The 22,678-nt window shown below is 40.1% G+C and overlaps 3 protein-coding genes across 7 annotated transcripts in view; 2 read left to right on the top strand and 1 right to left on the bottom strand.

The window, feature by feature from the left end:
* The window catches only part of cacna1c (calcium channel, voltage-dependent, L type, alpha 1C subunit), a 153,025-nt gene extending 142,736 nt beyond the window's left edge, over window positions 1–10,289 (bottom strand). For all 3 annotated transcript variants that reach the window (XM_026362846.1, XM_026362847.1, XM_026362848.1), the window contains exon 1: window positions 8,809–10,289. In XM_026362846.1, the coding sequence (XP_026218631.1) occupies window positions 8,809–8,932 (124 nt within the window). In that variant the 5' untranslated portion in view covers window positions 8,933–10,289. The remainder of the gene's footprint in view (window positions 1–8,808) is intronic.
* On the top strand, window positions 4,965–16,631 carry dcp1b (decapping mRNA 1B). Its single transcript, XM_026362850.1, has 12 exons — window positions 4,965–5,362; window positions 5,877–5,917; window positions 6,163–6,290; window positions 11,922–11,988; window positions 12,170–12,223; window positions 12,308–12,434; window positions 12,651–12,749; window positions 12,895–13,603; window positions 13,816–13,866; window positions 13,991–14,232; window positions 14,378–14,590; window positions 14,769–16,631. The coding sequence occupies exons 1-12, from the start codon at window positions 5,204–5,206 to the stop codon at window positions 14,844–14,846; spliced, it is 1,968 nt and encodes a 655-aa protein (XP_026218635.1). The 5' UTR covers window positions 4,965–5,203; the 3' UTR covers window positions 14,847–16,631.
* A 1,808-nt stretch (window positions 16,632–18,439) lies between these two features.
* Window positions 18,440–22,678, top strand: part of cacna2d4a (calcium channel, voltage-dependent, alpha 2/delta subunit 4a) — a 72,926-nt gene continuing 68,687 nt past the window's right edge. The window contains exons 1-2 of one of the 3 annotated variants that reach the window (XM_026363603.1): window positions 18,440–18,745; window positions 22,034–22,230. In XM_026363603.1, coding sequence (XP_026219388.1) covers window positions 22,055–22,230 — 176 coding nt within the window. In that variant the 5' untranslated portion in view covers window positions 18,440–18,745; window positions 22,034–22,054. The remainder of the gene's footprint in view (window positions 18,746–22,033; window positions 22,231–22,678) is intronic. The other 2 variants (XM_026363602.1, XM_026363601.1) reach the window with 2 other exon arrangements.

The raw sequence follows: 22,678 nt of genomic DNA, 5'->3' as shown, positions 1-22,678 counted from the left end.
TTTCTGCAGATCTGAGGCTTGGTACCTACGTCTGATTTGCCCGTAGCCCTGACACATCTGGACTCCTTCAGCCTCATTCTTTTTTTTTGGCCAATGTTGTGTTTACACACACACTAAATATCTGGTTTTCAAGTCTTTTGTGACTCAAGCTCAGATCTGTCCATGGCTTTCTAAAACTCTAAGAAACCATATAGGAAGTGAAGGATCTTTGGATAAAGTGGAAATACATATTTAAATGTCACAAGTAGACTGACTTATGAAGGTCAAAGACTGAAGGTGAACCCTTTTATTCCTGGGACAACAAAACCATTTTTACATTTGAGTCTGTTCCTCTTTTTTTCCTTCATGCCTGCAGGATGATGAAGGAAGTTTCAGTGTTGTTCTCCATGACCAGAAACAAATTTGCCCTGGCGCCTAAAGCACACAAAGTCATTTTCTTAAGACATGGGGACATTTTCTTGGGTAAAACAATGAAAAGAAGCTTATTTAGGATAAAAATGTCAAAGAACTTAAGAAACATGCGCTAGAGTAAATAGCTCTGGACCAGGATTTGACATTAAGTCAGCTTGACTCCTACTGAGGCAACACGTCAGTTCTTAAATTCAGCTGTTTTCTTAAAAGCTATCCACAGGCACCTTGACGTAAAATATATAAAAAGAAAGATATGTTTTCATTACAAAGCTTCAGAAGGATCTTGACCTTTTTTTGAATAGCAGTTCCTGTCTTTAATGGGTGTTGCATCACAGTCTTTTACGTTAGAGGAGGATTTAGTGTCAAATACATAAAATGCTTCACAAACTGGAATAACTGGGCTCAGTACAGCATCAGGATGTATTGAAGGTACTGAGCAACAGTCCCAGCTTCTAATTATGGTACTGGCCATCCCATATAATTGTCTTTGACACTGAATACGAACTTCACAATGTGCAGGCCTCATGTCAATCTCACTGCAGGCTATAATCACAAGGTGAATCTGATGACTCAACCCAGTCTGTATTCACTCGTTCAGTGCCATAGCGCAAAATCACCACCCACCATCCCGTAATAGACGAAAGCTTTTTGTCTACATGTGTCACTGTAGACATAGTAAAGACAGGAAGACAGCTGATAAATGATTCTATTGATGACGTTTGACAGATGAATTGTCTTTCCTTGAACAATATATAGTGTATTGTGGTGTGGTGGTGTGATGTTATATTTATATAGAATACATTTGGAGTTAAAATAAGGATTGTTGAAAGCTTGCACTGACGAATGAATGGAAAGATTCTTTATTATTATTATTATACATACTGAATGGATTATTATATGTTAGAACAAGTAGAGAAACCACACATTCAACTGTATGATACTAGAATTTTACTACTAGTAAGTTGGATTTTACTTATTCTGGTCAAGGTGGAACTTATTTTGCATACTCCTAGGTATATCCCAAAAAGAGGATTTGTCATGGAGATGTCTCACCTTCCACCCACTGGTGTCCACTTGCCACTGAACAGCATTTACTGAAATAACCACGATCTGGATCAATGAGAATCGTCACAGACACTACTTGGTATATAAAAATGGTTCCCAGAGATCCAGTTCTTTTTTTTAAACATCATTCACATATCCTTTTTGGTAGAATACTGGATAATTTGACTGCTATGGACCTGAAATAGCTATTTATTCAGAACATCTGGGAAAATCCCTACTTAGTAAAAAGGGGCCTCAGCTAGACACACACACACACACACACCAGCACATACACTAGGCTAAGTCTTTACATGTAACACTGCATTTTACAAGCTCATCATGTGTGTTTTAATGAAATAATATGAAATATGAATCTCATTAGTACCTAGTCACTTCCCCCCGTTACATTAATACACTGGAGATTTTCCTGTTAGGTCAAGCAGATGTAGCAGAAATGAAAATTCACATGCAAAGTAGAAATACCGCAAAATTAAGTAGAACACTTAAGTAGACGTCAGCCCTGTAGACGCAACAAGTGCCATAATAGTTGTCTGAATCTCCTGTTGACTTTCTTGCCAAACCAGCCTCTGCTTGATTACACTGGTCAGTGAATGGAGGGATAGGCGGAAGAACGGATTGAAGGGAGGAAGAAAGGATGGAGGGCAGGTCGTGGGAACAGACACTTGTGCCCAGGGGACACACACACAAAAACACAAGTCCTCTGTAAGCTAGCCTGCACATGGAATATCAATTCTATTTATGACTGGTCTATATTTGTAGTTCCTGACCCCTTTGTAAGTGTGTGACTGTGTGTGACTCTAAAGCTCACTTGGTCTCTGGGAATCTCTGTACAGACAAACACTCCAATGCTGGAAACCAACAACCTGCTGGTCTGTCAATGGGGAATTCCCTCATGACAGAGGGCTAATTTATTCAGCTGCACAATGAGATATTTCGATTTTAGATCATTACTAATTTATTGCAATTTCCAACTGAATTTCAAGTAGACTCATACTTTAGATGCAATTAAACCCAAGATGAATTTAAACATAATACTAATTACTGCTTTTTATGTCATATGATTATAGAAAATATCCACTCAAGAAAATCTACATCTTAATTCTGTTTTTTATGATTGAAAGCCAATTGTCACTTCAGTACCAGTGATGTTCGGCGTGTGGCATAGTTTTGTCTTTTAGTTTCATCCAGATGAGTTTTCCACCATGAGCCGTATGATAAGGTCTATTAAGAGATGATGGAATTATTCATGAGACCTCAAATGTTAGTTGGTAAGTGTGCTGACAGAGAGAAGGAAGGACCAAGGGGGGCTGTCCCTTGCTATTTACCTAATGATGGCCTGATCAAGGATAAAACAAGTGAGATGTGAATAATTGAGTTGTAAAATCCTTTCTGTGACTATTACAAACCACTGTGCTGTATTTTTGTGTCTAATATGCTTTTCAATACATAAATCCACTCCTATCCCACCGGGTCATATTTCATTCCCTCACCAGTCGGACAAATCTGTGTGTGTGTGTGTGTGTTTTCCAGTGTCGAAACACAAATTACAGTGGCAAGCCCCAGAAGAATCTCTCCCCTTTTTCAATTTCAACAAGGTGTCCACACGCTACATCCCATTATTCTTCCTGCCTGTGAGCCAATAACCAGCATCTCCTGGCCTATCCCCACCAATCAGAGTCAGGTACTCAATCTTGACTGAATGGTTATTGACAGTATTGACCTCCTGATGGGTAACTCGTTAACCTCATCATCGTGTAACACCCCCTGCCCCGACAAATAGATACTGTAGAGACCACTCTGACCGATACATACAGTCAGTTGGCAGTTTAGTAGACACACCTGATTTAAATCTTTACATACATCTTTCAGACTGATCATATATTTGGATTCAGACATCTATACAACTTTTAAATGATCAAAAACGATCACCTATGAAGGTATGACTGTTGTATTAGACTGCATGTGTACCTAATAATCCTGGCGACTAAGCATCTACACCACTACACACAGCTGTTAAATTAAACCACCATGCAGACAATATTAATAGACATACTCACCAAAAGACAAATGCTCCCCGATTGACATCTTCACTTGTTTAGTGTTTTCTCAATGCAAGCCATAAGTAAGTACTGTACGTCTAACTGATTTGATGATTACACACATTACAGTAATCTACTGTCTTGCGTACACAATAGAAGGCGCCTGTATATGTCCACTTGAAGGGGTGGCTATGTTGCCACAAGAGCCCTTGCAGCAAAACAGGATATGCTGAATTTAATATGGAGGTTTGCTGTCAGGTGATCCAGCTGATATTACATGACACGGGTATTGCTGAAATTGACTTTGAGAACTTACAGTCCTGAATGTCCTGTTTGTGTATCAGTTTCTGTTCTGACCTTGAGTATTTATTTTCCTAACAGGAAGGACTTCTGAACCTGAGATGGTGCATTATATATATTTACCTATTAAATGATATCTAATCCACAGTATTGCATTTGAAAGAGGAATTTATTTAAAGGACACAACAGGAGAAAACGCAAAGGGAGAGACGCACTGTTGATGGTAAAAGTGAAAAGTGTATTAAACATTTTACATATGCAGGCCAGTGGCAATTTCAACAAGAAGAAATAGAAATAAATCCTGAACAAATCCTCAACTGGGCTGAACGTGCGGTCAAAGAGTAGGAGAGGGATGATTGTTTTATCAGGCCCTTCAATGCCCCCTAGTGCATTTGATGGGAAATATAACTATGGACTGGGAGGCATCACTGGTGCTCTCGTTGCCTGGAAGTCACATACAGTAGAGAAAAACGTCAGATGCTTACTTGTATGAGGAGAAGTGTGATCAAGGAGCTATTCTGCGTTGATCCATGACTGCAGTGGCCTGTGTCATGCAGCAGACTGTGCTGGCTGTGGTCACATAGCGACTGGGTTTACTCTGGAGAGTAGACTGTGATTCACCCCCAGTCGATTGTGACTGTTACTGTGCGTGCACTTCAGCTAACATGATGTTGATTATACACAATAGTTCATGATGGATGGAAACACTACATGCATACCTGTTTGAGGTGTGTTCAGCTGTAGCTGCAGGTGCAACTTCCGCCATAGATCGGAGGGAAAGGACGGCAAAACTTATTGCAAGGTAAGACAAAAGTAGCCTAACTCATCTACAAATGTACATATGAAAGTAAAATAAGAAAGAACAGAAACCCTCTATCGTGAAATCAACCCAGCTGATTGACGTAGGCACGTAGATGTATACCTGTATATGCATATATTTGCGCATGCGTATATGTATATGTATAAAATTAATTCATGTCAAAGCATAGCGACTAACATAATAAAAATAAATATTGTATTTCACCGACCTTAAATTTAGATGTTTAATAGAAATAAATTCATGTAGTTGACAGCTGGCGTTCTCCATCGATTTTTCCAAGTTGATTGATAAGGCTGAACTCCCCCAATCGTCTGCTCAATTTCTCATGTCTTATTGTTTACAATTTCTCTGGTTGAAACATGGCCGTTAACAAACTCACTCATGGCAGTTAGAGCTCCATGATTCTTTATATTTTTAATTATTTGATTTGTCTTGATTGAAAAAACAAGCTACTGTGCAGCTGCGGATTTAATTTTCTTGTTTGGCTTCTCTTCAATTCCCTTTTTCTCTGCCTGTGTGTCATTAGCCTTAAAAGCTAGGTAGCGAGCTAACGTCTCCATAGGGAACAATGACAGCGACTTCGGCAGGTAGCAGTAGCTGCCTTGCTGCTAAAGGACTGGATATAAGTCTAGCTGCTTTGCAGCGACAAGACCCATACATCAACAACATTGTGGACGTTGCCAGCCAAGTCGCTTTGTATACTTACAACAACCGGACAAATGAGTGGGTAAGCCTGAACTTTCGTGAAGGTTAGCATATGCTAACTTAGCTTAGCTACGTGGTCTATCCTAGTAGGCGCGCTTTGTCACTGGCACAGAGTTACTCCATCTGAAGTTATAGCAAGTTATTAGAAATACTTGTCATTGATCAGGTTGTAGAGAGTTACTTTTCATAATACCGAAACGTTTATTTTTTTTCCTTTGATGTCCACTTATTTAGATAAAATGTAACGTTATATAAAGTACAACTGAGAACATCGTCTCATTCGTCATAAAGCAAATGATATTACCGTGAACGATTTTCCTGATCCTGGATCTCCCTGAAGCCTGCCCTATACATACATACATACGTTTTGATTTTATTTTTTAATGTATAAACGCTCTTAACCAGTCTAATAATTAGACAGTATGGCATGTTTACATAGAGGGTTATGGGACATTAATAGAACGGAGATAACGTTGTCAAATTAAGACGTACAGTCTTATTCTCTGACTTTGGTTGACCTTTTATTTGTTTTTCAGGAGAAGACTGAAGTGGAAGGCACTCTTTTCATCTACACAAGGTAATAAAGATACTGTAGTTGTTGATGTATTGTAAAGACTCATGTCAGAATAACTATTTTCTCACTTATGCAGTAACAACATTTGGATGTAATAAAGTTTTTATTTGATATATGGTGACCTTCTTTGTAAATATATTACATTTTGGGGAAATCAAAGAGACAACATCAAGTTCAGAATAGGTAACTCAATTCTTTGCATGCCCAGTATGCTTTTAATTTTTTAAATCTTTACATTATGGTTTCAGGTTGGCATCTCCCAGGCATGGTTTTACCATAATGAACAGACTCAGCATGGAAAACCTGACAGAGCCAATCACCAAAGATCTGGACTTCCAGCTCCAGGACCCATTCTTGCTCTACCGCAATGCACGATGTAAGGAGAAAGATGCACAAATGCACACACAGATGCACCTATTATTTTTCCTACTAAATTGTCAATGACCTGGGATTTGTGCCTGAAACATGTTGTTTAAAACATTTATTTAATCCACTAAATGCACAGACACCTGTGATAATACCCACTGCCATTTCTTTTAATTAAGTAATTAATTAAGTATAATTATCAGTGGCAGTGTGATGTTCCAACGTCTGAATTCAGGCCAGCCATCCAGTGAAGGCTCTTCTGTTGTAGCTGTCTGTCTGTTTGTGTATGTCTCTATAACCTGAACCCTCAGATAGACTGGTGACCTGTCCAGAGTGTACACTGCCTTTTGCCCAATGACTGCTGGGATCGTCTCCAACACCCTTTAACAGGATAAGCGGTTTAGATAATGGGTGGATGAAAAATCTTTAAATATGGGGCACTAACAATAGGGAAAATTTAATCTCCCTCTCAAGAATTCAATCTCTTGCTGTAGCTCTGTAGAGGTATAGATGGCTAAATACTCAATCTAGCCACGCAGACTAAACAATAACAAAAAGAGGTTGCACTGTTTGTGTTAGTCAGCAGTGTTAGTCAGTGAGACTTACTGGAACATGATGACACAGAGAAACAGGAAAAAAGAGAAAACAAAAACTAGACAGGGAAATATATGGTCTTTACAAACTCTTAATAAAAAAACATGAATAAAATGACAGAAATGTAACAGGAAAATATCTTTAGTTCACTTATATTGCATACAGTTTATTTGAGTGGGAACCAGTAGTTCTATATAAGGACTAGAGGTATTCTAGTGAATTCAGTCAGCCTTTCTCTGATAACGGCCTCCAGGTCTCTCTCTCTCTCTCTCTCACACACACACACACACACACACACACACACACACACACACACACATGTTGCAAAGTGTGCCTTTGGGAAAGAGCCTGACAGCACTACAAAAACAGCCAGCAGAGATTAGATACACCGCCAACAGTTACTGATAATCTAAACACACATACACACTAATCAGGAATCAGTGACACACACAGACCTCCCTTCCTCTCCTCTGTAGTCTCACACTCTGCATTAGACTATAAGGCAGGTGGAATTTTTACATTCTTTGATGCCAGTACATCACCAACATAGGTGTACAGAGGACACTGGCATTGTCCAGTGTGGTCACAGCATCAGTAATGGGGCATGAATTGCAAGGGAACAGCTAAATCACATGTCCTGGTAAGGAAAGAAATTTCACATTAAAGCCCTAATCACTGCTCAGTTGATGACTATTTCCTCTGATAAAAAGAAATGTGGCCTGGAATTATGTGAGATAAAGAGTGGGTGGATACTTGATGGTCATTCATTTTATCTTATTATGTATTGAACATGAAAAATAAAACACCCAAAAAAGGAGAAAGGCAATATGGTTGTAATCAGACAGATTATTATCACTGTAGTTGTTGTGATTTACTAGGATTGTTGGACTCTACATTATGCAGACGTAACAAGGTTGAGCCAGATGTAACTTAAGAATGTGTGATGAAGACAGTGTTTACCACATGATGGAATGTGGATGGTGGATGCATCTTTTCCAAAAAAAAAAACAAAAAAAAAAAAAAAAAACATCTCAGAACTCATCTCCGCTCAGAAAGGTTTTTCACTGACTAACATCTGCAAGACTTTTTAGGCCCCAGGGTGTTGGAAATGCTACCAGTCCCTCTGTGTTGTGACCTCTGTGTGCAGGGGTCGTGGAATCTTATCATTAGACAAACATGTAGCTCTCAGTGTTGCCGCAACTTCCTGGAATGGCATTTGGCACAAAGTGGCACCACAGGCTAAAAATAAGCTGTGGAGATATACTACAGAACAGGGTGAGATTCACTGGAGAGAAATTTAGCCGGAACAAGTCATTATTCCTCTGGCAAATATCCCAGTGCACAGGAACCAATAGGAGGCTTTTTGCATTCCTTCCTATAAGCACCTAAAATACTTGGTAGTGTTTCAGCAATATCTTTATCAGCATGTAGAGCTAAACCTGGAACCCTGGCAGTGGTTGGTGAATGTGTCTGATTCACTATAAGTGATAACAAATCATTTTAATGTCTTATTTTTAAAGGTCTTAAGCCTAGTTATATAGAGTTACCTAGGCACTAACCCTCTCACACAGATTTTGGATCTCTAAAGTGGGTGCTAAAGTTGATGCCACCTGTGTGTCAATTTCCCTCCCCTCTTGTTTGTCAAATACAGTTAGCATTTTAAGATATAACCTAGAGTTGTGATGAAGTGTGATGTACATTTCAATATATTTTTTACATTTTCTAGTCCAGACGATTGTTTTGTTAGTTGATAGTTAAATGCATAATGCAGATAATATTTAATTGCAGCTCTACTGTCATATACTTATTTATCATATTTAACACTGATGTGGGCCTGAGCATAGCTGATATATACAGTACAGACGAGTAGCCACGCGTACTGGAAGTGGCAGATTAGAATAATCTTCTAATATCAGGTGAAGAAACAATCTTACCTCCTGGTCGGACATATGTGTATCCCAGGTCTCTCTCTGACACCAGCAAGCCTTTAAACCTGACCTCAGGTTCTTCCTCCAGTCTCTCATGTTTAGGCTTCCTCTGAAACAGTGCTCTCAGCATGGCTTCTCTGGTTGTCTGACAGACTTGTAATAATTGTCTATTCGTCTGTTTAAAAATACTTGGATTTAATTGGAGGTCCAGTAATACCTTATCTGGAAAAAGATCCAGTAAACATGTTGTGCTAGTTCTTCATAAAGCTCTTTTGTCAGGTCAGGTAGTCTGTATACAGCTTCCTCTGTATGTGGCACACTGTTCTCAGAACTAGGCTTCAAGAGCAAGTCTCACTCCTCCAATGTTATGAGTTCCATTCCTACAAATAAAAAGGGTGATGATTGTACTCAGATGTGCATAAATACACCTTAGTGTGAGAGCACCTACCCCCGACAAACCTTGTCAAACCAAATATGGCCAAAAAAAAAAAAGAAAAAAATCAACACTATACAATTAACTGATGGAGTGAGCGCTCGCTTCTAAACTGATCACACACTGCAGTGAAAGAACAGTTAATCCATCCTGGACAACAGTGCTGCTTACAAATATGCTTGGATTGCTAACAACACTAAATCCAAACTAAATATTAAAAGTATTCTTTGAATCGCCCCAGTGATTTAGTGTGGGGTACCGCCAAACAAAGTTACTGTATTGTCAAAGCACATTTAAACGTCCTGGAAACCATGACGTGCTTGTGAAAGTCGAACGAAAACACAAATCAAATATATCTAAAAACGTCTTCCTTTAAAAGCAAAGTCCCAAAAGAGTTGGTAGAACAAACAAAAACTGGCTGAGTGTTGATTCCCAGAGTTAAAAAAAATAATTTGTCCTACTAAAATTAAAAATGTCTTTTTATACTTCCATGTCCCAGTGGAGTCGCATCAAAGAGTTGCTGTAGGTCTACAGTAGTCGTTACACGTGTACTAGACCTCACTGTGTTGTTGAACGGACGACACAGCTGTACTGTCTGCACACACAGTGAACTGATTAGTGCCAAAGTTTCCGGTACTCATTGTTCAAACTGTGTGCCATCATATTCAAAGGTGCCATGTCTCAGTTAGTAAACCCTCCTAGTAGTAGTCTCAGACTTTGATCGTCATCCTGCTGAAGTTTGCTCATGTGACTTTTCAGCAGCGCTCCCGGTTCATTTGGTGAGGTTCTGTCCTTCATCAGCACATCAGATGTCCTTCTGCCTGTCTTTTCTCCTCCAGCCTCCAGTGTTGTCAACTCAAGCGTGTTTGCTCTTTTTCTACCTCTTCACTCTGAAAGTTTAACCCTGTGGCCATGGTCACTTCTTTAAGGCGAGTGGTTGTAGTCCTCCTCCCACTCTGGGTTTCTCACTCTCTCTCCCTCGCCCTCTCCCCCTCACTCCCTCCCTCTCTATCTTGTTGAGGGTGAGACTTTTCTCAGATCAGGACAGAATGACAGCTTATATAAACTTCTATTAAACGCACCTCCAAAGCCCTTTTGACACTTCACACTTCATTTTCATCTTTTATTTTCTAGATTTCTTCATGTGCCAGGGGTGAAGGGCTGCCTTGTGTCTGAAATGTCACATGTTCCTGTCTAGTGCTTGACATTCACTGCTAACGACACTACAGCAGCAGTTTTTCTTTTGATGGACTTGTTGATAATCTCCTCTGTAACACGCTTCACATCTGTCTAGTTCAAATCCGTCTCTCTCGTTTTTTCTCAATTTTCCAGCTCTCTGACTTGTGTGACTGTGGTTCTCGTTGTCTCTGTCAAGCAGTCTCATCCCCAGTGAGCACTAAGTGGCTCTGGCTCAGCTAGATAGTCTCCCACTGTAGTTACTTATTTGGTCCTGGGCTGATTTTTTCCCAGGCTCAACTGAACTCTGTGTGAGTGTGTGTATGTATTTATTACGGCCTCTCCCTCTCTGTCTGTTCCCCTCATCCATTCTGACTGGTGACCTATCCAACCTCATTTGTAGTGTGGCTGTGTGTGTTTTTGTGCATGTCTCTCTGTGTAGGAATGTGTGTGTGCCTTTGATTGAACAGCATTGGTAATCCTATGCACCACATTGTGTTTACTTATTACATTGCGTAGTTCTTTCAGTCTCCTTTCTGACATATTTTAAATCATGCCTGGTCAATCTATTAGTCTTTTTCTTTCTCTTGTCTTCAACACTTCATCTCTTTGCCTCGAGGTCTGATTTAGGATGTGTGTGTTGTCTTTCTATCTAGTTTAGGGCTGGGTATACAGTGAATTTCACCTGAATACTTTATTGGGGGTCTATAACGTCATCTATATCTATAATGGGTGATCAGAAGGTAAAAGGTCAGTTGGCTCATCAGCACTAGTATTTTAAAAAAAAAGACAGTAGACCTCTTTGACAGGTTAAATGAAATTATCATGGTAATGAGTGCTTAAACACCTCCAATATTTTTTTATTCCTGGGTACTAATTTTTTATTGCTGATAAAATGCTATGAGTCTCTCCACAGTGACAGGAATTGAATAATTATGCAACAACACAAGCTACCTCCATATGCTTTTAGGATCTAGTGCAAATGAAAATATTAAACTGAGTCACAGTTCAATGTAATGCAACCTACACACTCACTGCTGTGCAATCCTGTGACAAATGTGTTGGTGTTGCCTTTTTCCTCCCTAGTTGAACATGTTTATGTGGTTAAGGAGACTCCAGGGGCCCATGTTTTATTGTGTAATGGCACTGCTGGCTTCTGTTCTCATTTAATTGGCTGGGAAATTTTAAACCCTCAGTTAGACCCAGCCATGCTAATAATAAACCATTTACATGTCTGTCATGTTGTACTATCATTCTGCTGCTGTAACAGCAGGATGATACTACAACATGTCTGCGCGTTCATGTGATTGTACGTCTGTAGCAGGTCAGTAAGCTCATTTAGTTGTCTGCTGACCTGATACAGTTTCATTATTTCACAGACTAACTTGATTTTCAGCAGTGTCTGGGTCATTATTGTGAACTGTGACATTTAAGTTGTTTATGTATCATGTTCAAAGGTTCAATTCTTTTCTCTACCCAACCATTCTCTATCTCTGTCTTCCTACCCCAGTGGTTATCCATGGGATTTGGTTCTATGATAAAGAGGACTGCCAGCGCATTGCTCAGAGGATGAAGATGTAAGTACTTATGTAACAGTACATACAACACTTAAGGAAAACTAATTTTCAAAAGAAGCATTTAAGAAAAGTTTTTTAAACATTGGCTGAGTAGTTATGATTTAATTTGTACTTTGTCTCTACATTTATACAAATGTCTAAAGAAACCTTAACATGTATATTTATGGACTCCTGTGTGCAGCCTGACCCAGCAGGAGCAGGTCCTGGCTCAATCTCAAGGTGGCTGGTTGTCCCCAGGAGGAGTAGGAGGAGGAGGAGGAGGAGGAGTAGGAGGAGGAGGAGGAGGAGGAGGAGGAGGAGGAGGAGGAGGAGGAGTACGGGGACGAGGACGAGGAGGAGGACGAGGAGGAGGAGGACCTGTAACAATAACAGGAGGAGGTGGAAGTGATGGGAAGGCAGTAGACATTATCCAGATGCTGACCAAAGCACGCACAGAGTATAACAAGGTAGGCAAGGTAATCTGTAGAACATGTTACAGCAACAAACCAATTCAAAGTGCTTCACATAAGACGTAATATTAATATATAACAATATATGTAACATTAATATAGGAGGTACAGAAAAAAAATACTCTTTTATAGTTCGTATGTTGACTTTCATATTCTTTCTGATTTTTAGCACACTCATTTCTCAGTTTTGTCTTCTTGTTCGATGTGATTCAGGAGAAGTCTACTTCAGAGCCGAAGGAGATAGGTGGCAGCAGTATCCTATATGGAAACCCTAACCTGATCAAGCCTATACCTGTTAAACCAAACACTCAGGTAAAGCACCTGATTCTAATGAACCTTCAGTTTCTCATTAGTACATTGCTTCCTTTGATTTCTTGTTTATATTCAGTCCATCAAAGATCTTAAAAGTGTTAAATAAGCTTTAGAAATCACTCCAGCTTGTGTTTATCTTTTCCAGGACAGTGAAGGTGCTGAGCCCAAGTCTCTGTCTCTGGCTACTCTGTTTGGCTCTAAACCTGACCCCGTCTCACCTGTGGTAGAGTCATCCACGGGAAAAGTTGCTCGCCCACCAGTAGCCCGCACACTGACCTACGATGATACCGTGAACTCTGGCGGAAGTGTGACTTCCAAGGGCGGGAATGTCTCATTGGCTGTGTGTTCAGAAGATGCTCAGCAGCAGAACAAGCCTCAGCACTGCCCTGCCATCCAGAAGCTCATGCAGGGACAGCGAGGGGTTGGTGGGGGGCTTCAGACGGTGTCTGAGTCCCCTGAAAATAGGCTGTGTGATAACGGCATGCCACTGGAGCATCACCACCACCATCACCATCTTTACCATCATCAGCATCAGCAACAACAACACCATCAGCATCAGCACCACCATCATCATCACCATCAACAGCTTCAGCCTGACCCAATCAAGAGACTTTTCCAGACACAGCCGCCTCCTCTTCCCTCCACCTCCTTCCCTTCTGCTGCCCCCCCATGTTGCCCCAAGCCTCCTCCTTTGCAGCAGAGCCCCCATTTCACTTCTCAGACCCTAATGGTGGATTCTGTGTCATGTTCGCACCTTCAGTCACAACAAAACCAGCAGCTATTTTTCAGCCTTTCCAAGCCTCAACCAGAAGCTCAGCACAACAGCCAGTCAGCTTTGATGGCACAGGGGACAGGTGGCACATCTTTATTGTTAGAAATATGTAGAAAGGCCTTTTAGTGTGTACCACATATACATTTACACCACTTTTCAGGCAAATAGAAAAATTGAAGTATTAAATAAATAACAAGGAAATAATAATAATAATAATACATAGGGTGTTAAATAATAAATAAGTAAACATTTAATTTGTATAATTTTCCTGTGATATCTTTTCTGCTTTACCAGGTTTGCTGCCACCTCAGGTGACCAATGACCAAGTGATCCAGCCTGCACAAGGTATCACATCAAGATTCTCCATTTCTTTGTTTATCATTCAGGCGCTCTGGGAGGCAAATGTCTCAAGAGGCCTCATTTACATTTGTAAACTGTTCCTTAGACTGAGTTCTTTCTTTTGTGCCAGGTCTGTCTTCCCAGATGCCAGGTGTGGTGTCTCCTCATGAGCTCCTTCAAAAGCTCCAGTTGGTCCAGCAGGAGCAAAGTCTGGCCTCCCAGGACTCCCCTCGGCTCTGTCCAGGACTTGCTCCTCGCTTCTTGGGGCCCACTGAAAGTCAAGGTGCAGACTCAAGTGCAGGGTCAGCTGCTGGCCCAGTCACAAACCAGACTGTGGCCACTGCAGGTCAACCAGCTCCACTGCAATTTCAGGCAAGTACTGTGAATTCTGTTTGCAGCTCTCTTTTGACTTTTGGACAAAAGGATAAAATAATTCCTTTTTCTTTTTCTATACTGTTCCTTTCTTTTCTGGGACACCAACTATAAAAGAGTTCTAATAACGGTTCTGTCTGTGCAGGTCATCTCACCCCAGCGAATACCAGCCACTGTGGCCCCCACCCTGCTTCTCTCTCCCAGTGTGTTTTCTCAGGCAAAGTCTAGTGGTAGCTTGTCAGTGGGTGCTCAGGAGAGCTGTCCTGCCCCCTTAAGCCTGTCCAGACCCTCAATGCAGGAGGAAGGCAGAGTTTTGTCAAAAAGCCAGCTCCAGGTCACACTGCTGCATCTGATACAGGTAAAATGCAAATGGTGCTATTATGTAACACAGATACATTGTATGTCGACTTCATTACACTTCACAACACCCATTCGTTGTGTTTGTCTTGTTCCTAGTTGCACACTTCAGTTTGTTGCACACATGCATCATGTTGAATCAAACATTTCACGTGATGATTCTTGCTTGTGTGTTTCAGACTGACAGCTCTTTCCTGGACACAATCTATGAAGCCTACGCCAGCCGCTTTGCTAAGGACTCCAGCAGCAAGTACTGATGACTGCACTTTCTCAATACCTACACCCTGTCCAGAGTACAGGTCGCACCCAACATGGACATGCCACTTCCTACTCTGAATCCCTGCTCCAATCGCACACGCTCACTGTATCTCTTTTGCATTGTATAATCAATCAACCTGGCTCTCTTTACTCCAAAGCAAGTCTCCCTAGAAGCAACAAAAAAGCAGTTAACCAACATTATAAACGTGTTTGTGTTCAGTTCATTGGCTGACACCTCTGAATGAACATATTCCCTTAATCTGAAGACATCTCATTTTTGGCACAGATCAGGCATACTGTATTTAATTTTTTTGCCAACAAAGTATGCTGCAACATCGCAGTTTTCCCTAGATGTCTAATTTTAGTAGTGCCCCAACCTAAAGTGTAGCAGACTTTATTTAGTTTCTTCTTATCATAGTCACCAGCCAGCCTTCTGGGCTTTAACAAACAAATCTTCCTAATCTAGGAACTAGAGATGAAGGATATGCTTAAACTGACTTGAAACTATCTCCAAAATGATCTAAAATGAAACCGAAAACATGTTAAACATGTTTTGTTTTCTGTACATTTGAAACAATATGTTTGAATGATTTTAAAATTCTTTTAAATTAAGTACTTAAGTAAGTACTGTATATTTTAGTATTCAATTTTAAAGCCATTCGAATGAAACCATGTCATTTTGACTTTTTTTTTATGTGTATTAATATTTTAGTTAGCTGACTTAAATCAAATATGTTCCCAAGTTACTATCCTGCAGTAAGCTATATCTTCTTTACAATGAGGTAAATATGTCAATATAACTATTTGTACAGGACACACAAAGTATTCCAACTGAGGAAACAAGCAAACTATAGAGGATTGTGAACCTGCACTACCTCACAGAGGACGGTTATGTGATTAAACAGTTTAATGCTTAGATAGTCTAATATGGATTTTTGTTTATAAAAAGGGATTCTATCATTACAGAAAAAAAGACAATTTGTTTACACAGAAATATCACTCATTTCATTCTGGTCTAACCATTTAGCATCAGTTGCTCAGCCTTACAGCCTCAGCTTACAGAAATCACCCTCAGGTATAATAAAACAGCTCATAGATTAGATAGAGTGATGATTGGTGTAAGTCCAGTTAAATAAATGTTAGCATGGTTAAATATAGACGCAGATCTGAAAGGAAGGCATATAAATAAAGTTTATGTTATGCTCACAGGGCTGTCCAAAGCCCTGATACAATTATAGTAGAAAATAGCAGAAATGTATTTTCCAAGACACTGTTGCGTACTATTAAATGTCGTATCACAACGTTTCTCACCTCAGTTCAGTCTTTACAATGTAGAGGTTGCAGTCTATAAAGACTATAATCTCTGTCAACTTGCTCTTGATAAAGTCAGATAGATATCTATACAGTAGCTACCAGAAAGTACACAAAAGACAGTAGCAGCAAAAAAGATCTAATTTCAGAAAATCAGATTTTTCCCCTATTTTTGTACTCGAGATTAAAAAGTGTTGTTCTTTTAGTACAAGTAACCAGCAGTTTACTGTATACTGACATATCTCTTTATGACATATCTCACTTATTTGGCAGATGTTGTTTTTGTTTCTATTAATTCAGTTTAAACTTGTCACCCAGAATCCTTCGTTAAACATTGATATTTAAAGTAATTTGATACATTGGGAATGTGAATGGAAACATTTTTACACAAGTTTTATTTTTTCATCTGGAATGTTTTGTTTTTTTAAAAACTGGAATATATTTTAATTGGCTATTAAATGCTCTCAAACTGCCTCGCGTGTTGTTTACTGTCTTTTTCCCCTTCTGTTGTGTTAATATGGCTGATTGTCTCTATTATTCAAGATGCAGTCTCAAGTTCCACTAATCTCGTTAACGGTACACTCATTATTGCTTTAATGTCACTTCATTGCCTTCTTTTGCCACAATCAATAGTGTAACAGAGTGTCAACAATGATTAATCAACTGCTTTTTACACACCCAGCAGTATTGAAAGACCATACCCAATTAACTCCAATAGTCTTTATAGAACATTAGTTTTTCCAATATTAAATCGGTCCCTGAGTTTGTCATGCTCAACTGAGCACACGGTACAAGCCAATAAAGCAGAGCTGCTGACACAATGGTATCATTTTGACTGATTAGGGGATTTCATATTTGTAACGCGCCTCAAGAGGAGAGAGAAGGTGACCCAGTCAAAACTAAACAAAACAATCACCACAAGGTCCGTTTAGTAGCTGTTATGGAGCTTTTGATTAAATCATGTGACCCACATCAGCAGATGAAGTAGCTACTAAATAGACCTTGTGGTGCGATTGGGTTTTCAGCCCTTTTGCTTTTAAACCTCGTCTTTTAAGGTTAAGTGGACAAAACTGTCGAACTCCATCTTGTGACCTGCTTATTCTTTCCTTTTGTTAATTACTCAACTGTATCATATAGAAACTAACAGCGCCAGGAAGCAGGAGTCAAACCACCAACTCTGGGGTTTGTAGACGACTGCCCTACCAACTGAAACACTGTCGCTCCCTGCGTCACACTTCACTTGCTAAATAGATTGAGACAGATCACACACGTACCGTGGACGGAGCCTCAGTGCAAATCAATCGAAAACTCCTCCAAGAAAAGTGTGTGTAATGATAAAACCTACAGATTGCCTGTAAACAACAAAGAAAATGTTTTTCTTTTTGTGAAAGAACAAATAAATAATGCACTTCATCAATATAGTGATATCAAATCGTTGCTCTGGGGTTATTCCTAGTGCAACAATGACAATAATTGTCTCTGAGGAAATGAACTGACAACAAGCCACAAGTATGGACATAGATCAGATAACTGGCTGGTTCACTGATGGACTGGTTCGTAGAAAATAACCCCTTAGATTAAGTCACCGCCCAGCTCCCTGCCATCCAGTGTTTGAGTTTGCAGGATTTGTGATATCTGTGTGCACATTTGTGTGTAAAAAAAAACTGTCCTTGCATTAGTACCAATTAGTGATGTTGTCTGGGTTTTTAATGGCTCCACAACGTCAGCTGGGAAGACAAACACGGGTAGGAAACACAATGTGAGGTGACCAGACTCTTATCATTCTCCTTTTCCGTTTTATGTTTAGGGTAGCTGGCTGCCTCTCCCTCTTTCCCTTCCTCCCAAATCCCTCTCCCCACACTGTTCACAGTAGTAACAGTTTTATCCAAAACTTAGGAAATATTTCAGTGATTCCTTTATTCTCTGTCATAGACTATATAGGATTTACACAAAAAGATAATAATTTATTACACATTTATGTTATTGTTAGTCCCTACAGCCCTTCTTGTTTTGTCTTGAATGAACACACACACACGCGCACACACACACCCTCTCTCTCTCTCTTTCCTCTGAGACCAGGGGGTTCCAGACCACTGGTTTAGCTGATGGGGCTAAAAGTAAGGGCTGACTATTAGCGCTGGCTTAGACTAATCAATGACTGAATGACTGGTGTGTGTGTGTGTGTGTGTGTGTGTGTGTGTGTGTGTGTGTGTGTGTGTGTGTGTGTGTGTGTGTGTGTGTGTGTGTGTGTGTGTGTTCATGTTCATGCCTGGAGAGGCGGAGTCCTCAATTTGTACAATGAGTCCAAACCCCTTTTTGCTGCTGCTGTATTCTCAGATGCAGGAGGGTGAGAAGTCGTAGGAATTAACTTCAGCAGAGCTTGATCACCAAACTGAGGTCGGTGTTCAGGAGTTTAACCAGAAGAAACTTTTACTGACTGAGAGAGTCTTTGCTTTTAATCCTTTCTCATACTTAGGACTAGCCCTGCATTCAAACAGAAACTTCTTCTAGTCCATTACACTCAGACAGTGGAGCTGACTAATTAAAGGGCGCGTTAAGATCATAATTAAGTTCTGCAGGGACACGGGTGAGTAACATGAGTTTTCTTTACACTGCAGTGGTGTCTGATGATCGCTGTTTTTAACTCTGATATTGTTAGGTTAAAATGCATGATATATAAATATTTTTTGCAGAAGTGCTGTGCCACCACTGGACTTGAATTGTCTTAACTACATATGTCGATGAAGAACTTAATCTTAACTACATAGTTTGTTAGAATTTTTCAGTTTGAGATTGAAGAGTTTTACTAAGCAGCAACATAAACCTTTTTGTAAATAGCTGTATGCACATAATTCAAGAACATAATTTAGAACAATATTCACTTAATCCACTTCTACTGCGTATTAATTAGGAGGAGGGAAACACCATGTGCAGGTTTTCTGTCCTGCAGATCTCACACTAACAACATATAATGTGGATATGAACTGTATATGATACAGAGTGTCCTGCCCAACTTGACTTTACTCCCCACTTTTTGTAAATTGTAAAATTGTTTCTAGGCTGTGGACAGAACATTTTCATACTTTCTTCACTTGCTTATAGTAAATGGGTTCAATCCATAATGCGTGCGTTTGTGTTGCAGTCAGTCTCTTAATTGTTTTTTATAATCTGAAGCCTTTCTGCATATTGTGTCACATTGTTTTACTGCATTTCCATTTCCAGATCAGCATGAGCAGATGTTTTATTGTGCGTATGTGTGTACAAACATGCTTGAAAAAGACACATTAGCTTATTGTAGCACTATGTTTAGTGTATCCGTTTGTGTTGTGTGTATGTTTGTGTTTATGTCTGACTGTGTGTTGCTGGTATTCAGCTAAATGCAGCTTAATGGTGCCAGCAGGAGAAAGCCCATTTGAGCTGTAGTTGTCATTTCTACAGTGCTGCAGCACTTATATAGTTTGAAATGTTATTTAGGGTATGTCATTTTAATTTTAAGAAAATTTTTAACAAAAAAATAAATAATCTGCAATACAAAATCAATGCATGTTCTGTATATTCAGGCATTTCCAAGTGTTATGTAGGCAGCAACATAAACAGACACACGCAGAACATTTAAAAATCAATTACTATGTGTGCAGTTAATGGATTATCAGATTAATGTGAAAAAAGAGCAGATTTCTAAAGCTACAGTGACTCAGAGATCAATCTGCAATATAGGACACATGACAGAGTTATTATAGCGATGCTGTAGTTCCCTGTCTGTGTGTGTGTGACAATGAGAGTCCACTAGGTGTCTCAGTATGTTTATAGTAAGAAAATGTGTTGTCAAATGCGTCTTCTGCCACAAATCACGACCTGTCCCACCAGGGCTCAGCTCCTTTCCTCCTTTTTTGCTCTGTTCCTGCTCTTTTCCTCTTCTCCCTTCTCTTGTCTGTTTCTTTACACTGATGACCTCATTGTAAGGTCGTCAGTTCTCTGTGTCTGCTATAACTGAAATTTGGTAAATGAATAAAATGAAATTCAGAATAGTGCAAATGCAAGAAATAAATGAAAATCAGGGCTACAAAGGCCATGGGTCACAAAGCATTAGAGAAAGAACAGGGAAAGACAGGGACTCTGTTTGTGAGAGAGAGAGAGAGAGGGAGAGGGGGAGTGAAAAGCATGGAGAGAGAAAAGGAGGGAGGAGGGGTTTAATCCTGCCTGGATTATAGTATAAACTGGTCCCGGAGATCAGGAAGGTACACACTGGAGAGAGAGAGAGAGAGAGAGAGAGAGAGGAAGTCCTACTATACCTCCATCCATAGCTCCATCCATCTTTCTCTCCATCCAGTAGCATTCTCCTGCTTCAGTTCTGCATGTGTTTGGTTTTGGAGCCATGGGGATTTGAGGTCTGCAGAAGGGACGGCAGGAAAATCTTAAATTGCAGCAGGATTACTTTTGGGAATATGTGTGTGTTACTCCTGCCTTGGGAATACCGCACTGCCTGATGACCTGGACTGAGATCGAGATAGAAGTTTACCAGGACGTCCCAAGTCTTTCATCACGCTGTAGAGGAAGCAGGGAGGAGAGAAGTGAATGATATGATGGGAGGAGTAGAAATAGAAATAAGGAGAGCAGCGAGGGATGCGTAAGAACATGGCGAGACTCCATTGTGACTCCTGCTGCGAAGAAGTGACCTTTGACACGGGAGACACACCATTTCTAGACTCTTCTATATGCCGGGATAACCACCTCAGCTGACATCAAATCATCAATCCGGCTTTTTAAAATTCATTATTACTCATTTTTTCCAGACCCACATGCCTCACGGGAATAGTTTTTAAGCTTTGACAACATGACATAGTGAATAATCCTCTGTTTGAAATGATGGATGAGTATTTTAATCTTCCTTCAACCCACTTTTAGGCTCAAGCTTGTGCTTCTGGTAAATTAGCATCCTGTGATTTTGGACTGCACGTCAGATTGTTTCAATCTTTTGTCCCACAAGAAAAGCCGCTCTTAAGTCTTTACTCTGAAAGATTTGGGCTTTCATTCTTAGAAGCCCAATGGGGCCTAATTCTGGAACTGCTTAGGACACGACATGCTTGTTGGATGTCGTACCTGAGCTTTCTGGTTCTCCTTGCCATGGATCCTTCATCTGCTCAGCAACAAAGCCTGCTCAGTTTCTGTTCACTGGGAAATCCCAACATTTGAACTATACATACATATCTTTCAGAAAACAGTGGATTGGACCTTTACTCTTTTGTAAAAATTACCTTACCAGGCAAGTTGACAATTGTCTTTCTGCTAGTTATGTCTGACCAGGTTTTGGATTTGATCACTTTATATTTTGATTCTATGTTTAGTCTGTGTACTTGCAGCTATGAACAAACCATAAAATGCATACTATAGATTTTTTTATTCACTATGCTGCTCCTATCAGTATCAGGCAGTTCAATAAAAAGCTCTGTGTGCTCCCTAGACCAAACAAAGTCAGCAAACAACTGGGAAACATACTGTAGCGTTTATTTTTTTACTTCACATAGAAAAATGCACACAAGAACAGAAGATATCTAAACAGGTCAAATGTTCCGATATCTTCCAAAATGTATGCCCGAAATATTCTTTTGGTTAATTAGAGAACAAATCAGGATCTGTTTTCTAATCAACCAGCCAGTTTATTCAAGCTCAGTACTTGCTGGCTGTTTTAAACACTTTCTGAAACCTGACAGATTGAAACCAAGTCATCATCAGCAGTTTCCTCCTTGTGACTTGACAATCACGAGCTACTTTATTGCTCCTTTAAAGCTTGCCTCTCTGTGTGTTTGCACTGCGACCTGAGCTTTTTTAATGTAATGTGCACTGTCCTAATTTCATTGTTTTCTCTGGGAGTCAGCATGCAACTAGCCCTGGACTGATGCAGATCTCAGCAGCTGGAGGGATGAAGCGCGGGAGCCTGTGTAAGGCCGGGAACGGTAGTAAATCAGACAGAAGTGGGCCATGCAGAGGGACGCTGATGATGCTGGTGTGGATTATCCTCTTCAGTTCAGTGTGCCTGATGGTTGATGGCCAAATGAAGATCTCACCAGAAACGTGAGTAAGCCTGCTGTTACACTGGATATCCCTCACACTAACTTTTTACCTCCAGAGACGGAAACATCAGGGGAAATCATTTAAGTCAAGCTTGGATGGCAGTAAAAAGCTGTAAACAGGCTTGCACAATATAAAAAATAATATTTGAATGTGGCTTTAAATATTTTAATTGGTGAAATAACTTATTACTTGTATTCACCTGTGTACTATGATTGCATCCACACACACGATGAGATGTATTGTGTTGTCAACAAGTGTACCAGATAACTTCCACGTGGACACACATGCAGCTTTTGTGCAGAAATCTTCAACCCACATGTCAGATGCATGAGTCAATAGTGTTCTTCTATTTTGGCTGATTACTCCACACAGATACATATAGGCCATATGGGCATCTGTGGGGTATAGCTAACCGGCACACCCTCCTGCAGCTTCTCTGCCGCTACAG

Source organism: Anabas testudineus, chromosome 23 (assembly GCF_900324465.2).
Source record: "Anabas testudineus chromosome 23, fAnaTes1.2, whole genome shotgun sequence".
NCBI lineage: Eukaryota > Metazoa > Chordata > Actinopteri > Anabantiformes > Anabantidae > Anabas > Anabas testudineus.
The sequence above is the reverse complement of the archived record's forward strand: the minus strand, read 5'-3'. Positions and strand labels throughout refer to the sequence as shown.

Bases quoted from the DNA above. Each gene is read 5' to 3' on its own strand.
- dcp1b (XM_026362850.1), top strand. From the start codon at position 5,204: ATGACAGCGACTTCGGCAGGTAGCAGTAGCTGCCTTGCTGCTAAAGGA. The intron at 6,291-11,921 runs GTAAGGAGAAAG...TTCCTACCCCAG, and splicing joins GCTCTACCGCAATGCACGAT to TGGTTATCCATGGGATTTGG. The intron at 13,867-13,990 runs GTATCACATCAA...CTTTTGTGCCAG, and splicing joins AGTGATCCAGCCTGCACAAG to GTCTGTCTTCCCAGATGCCA.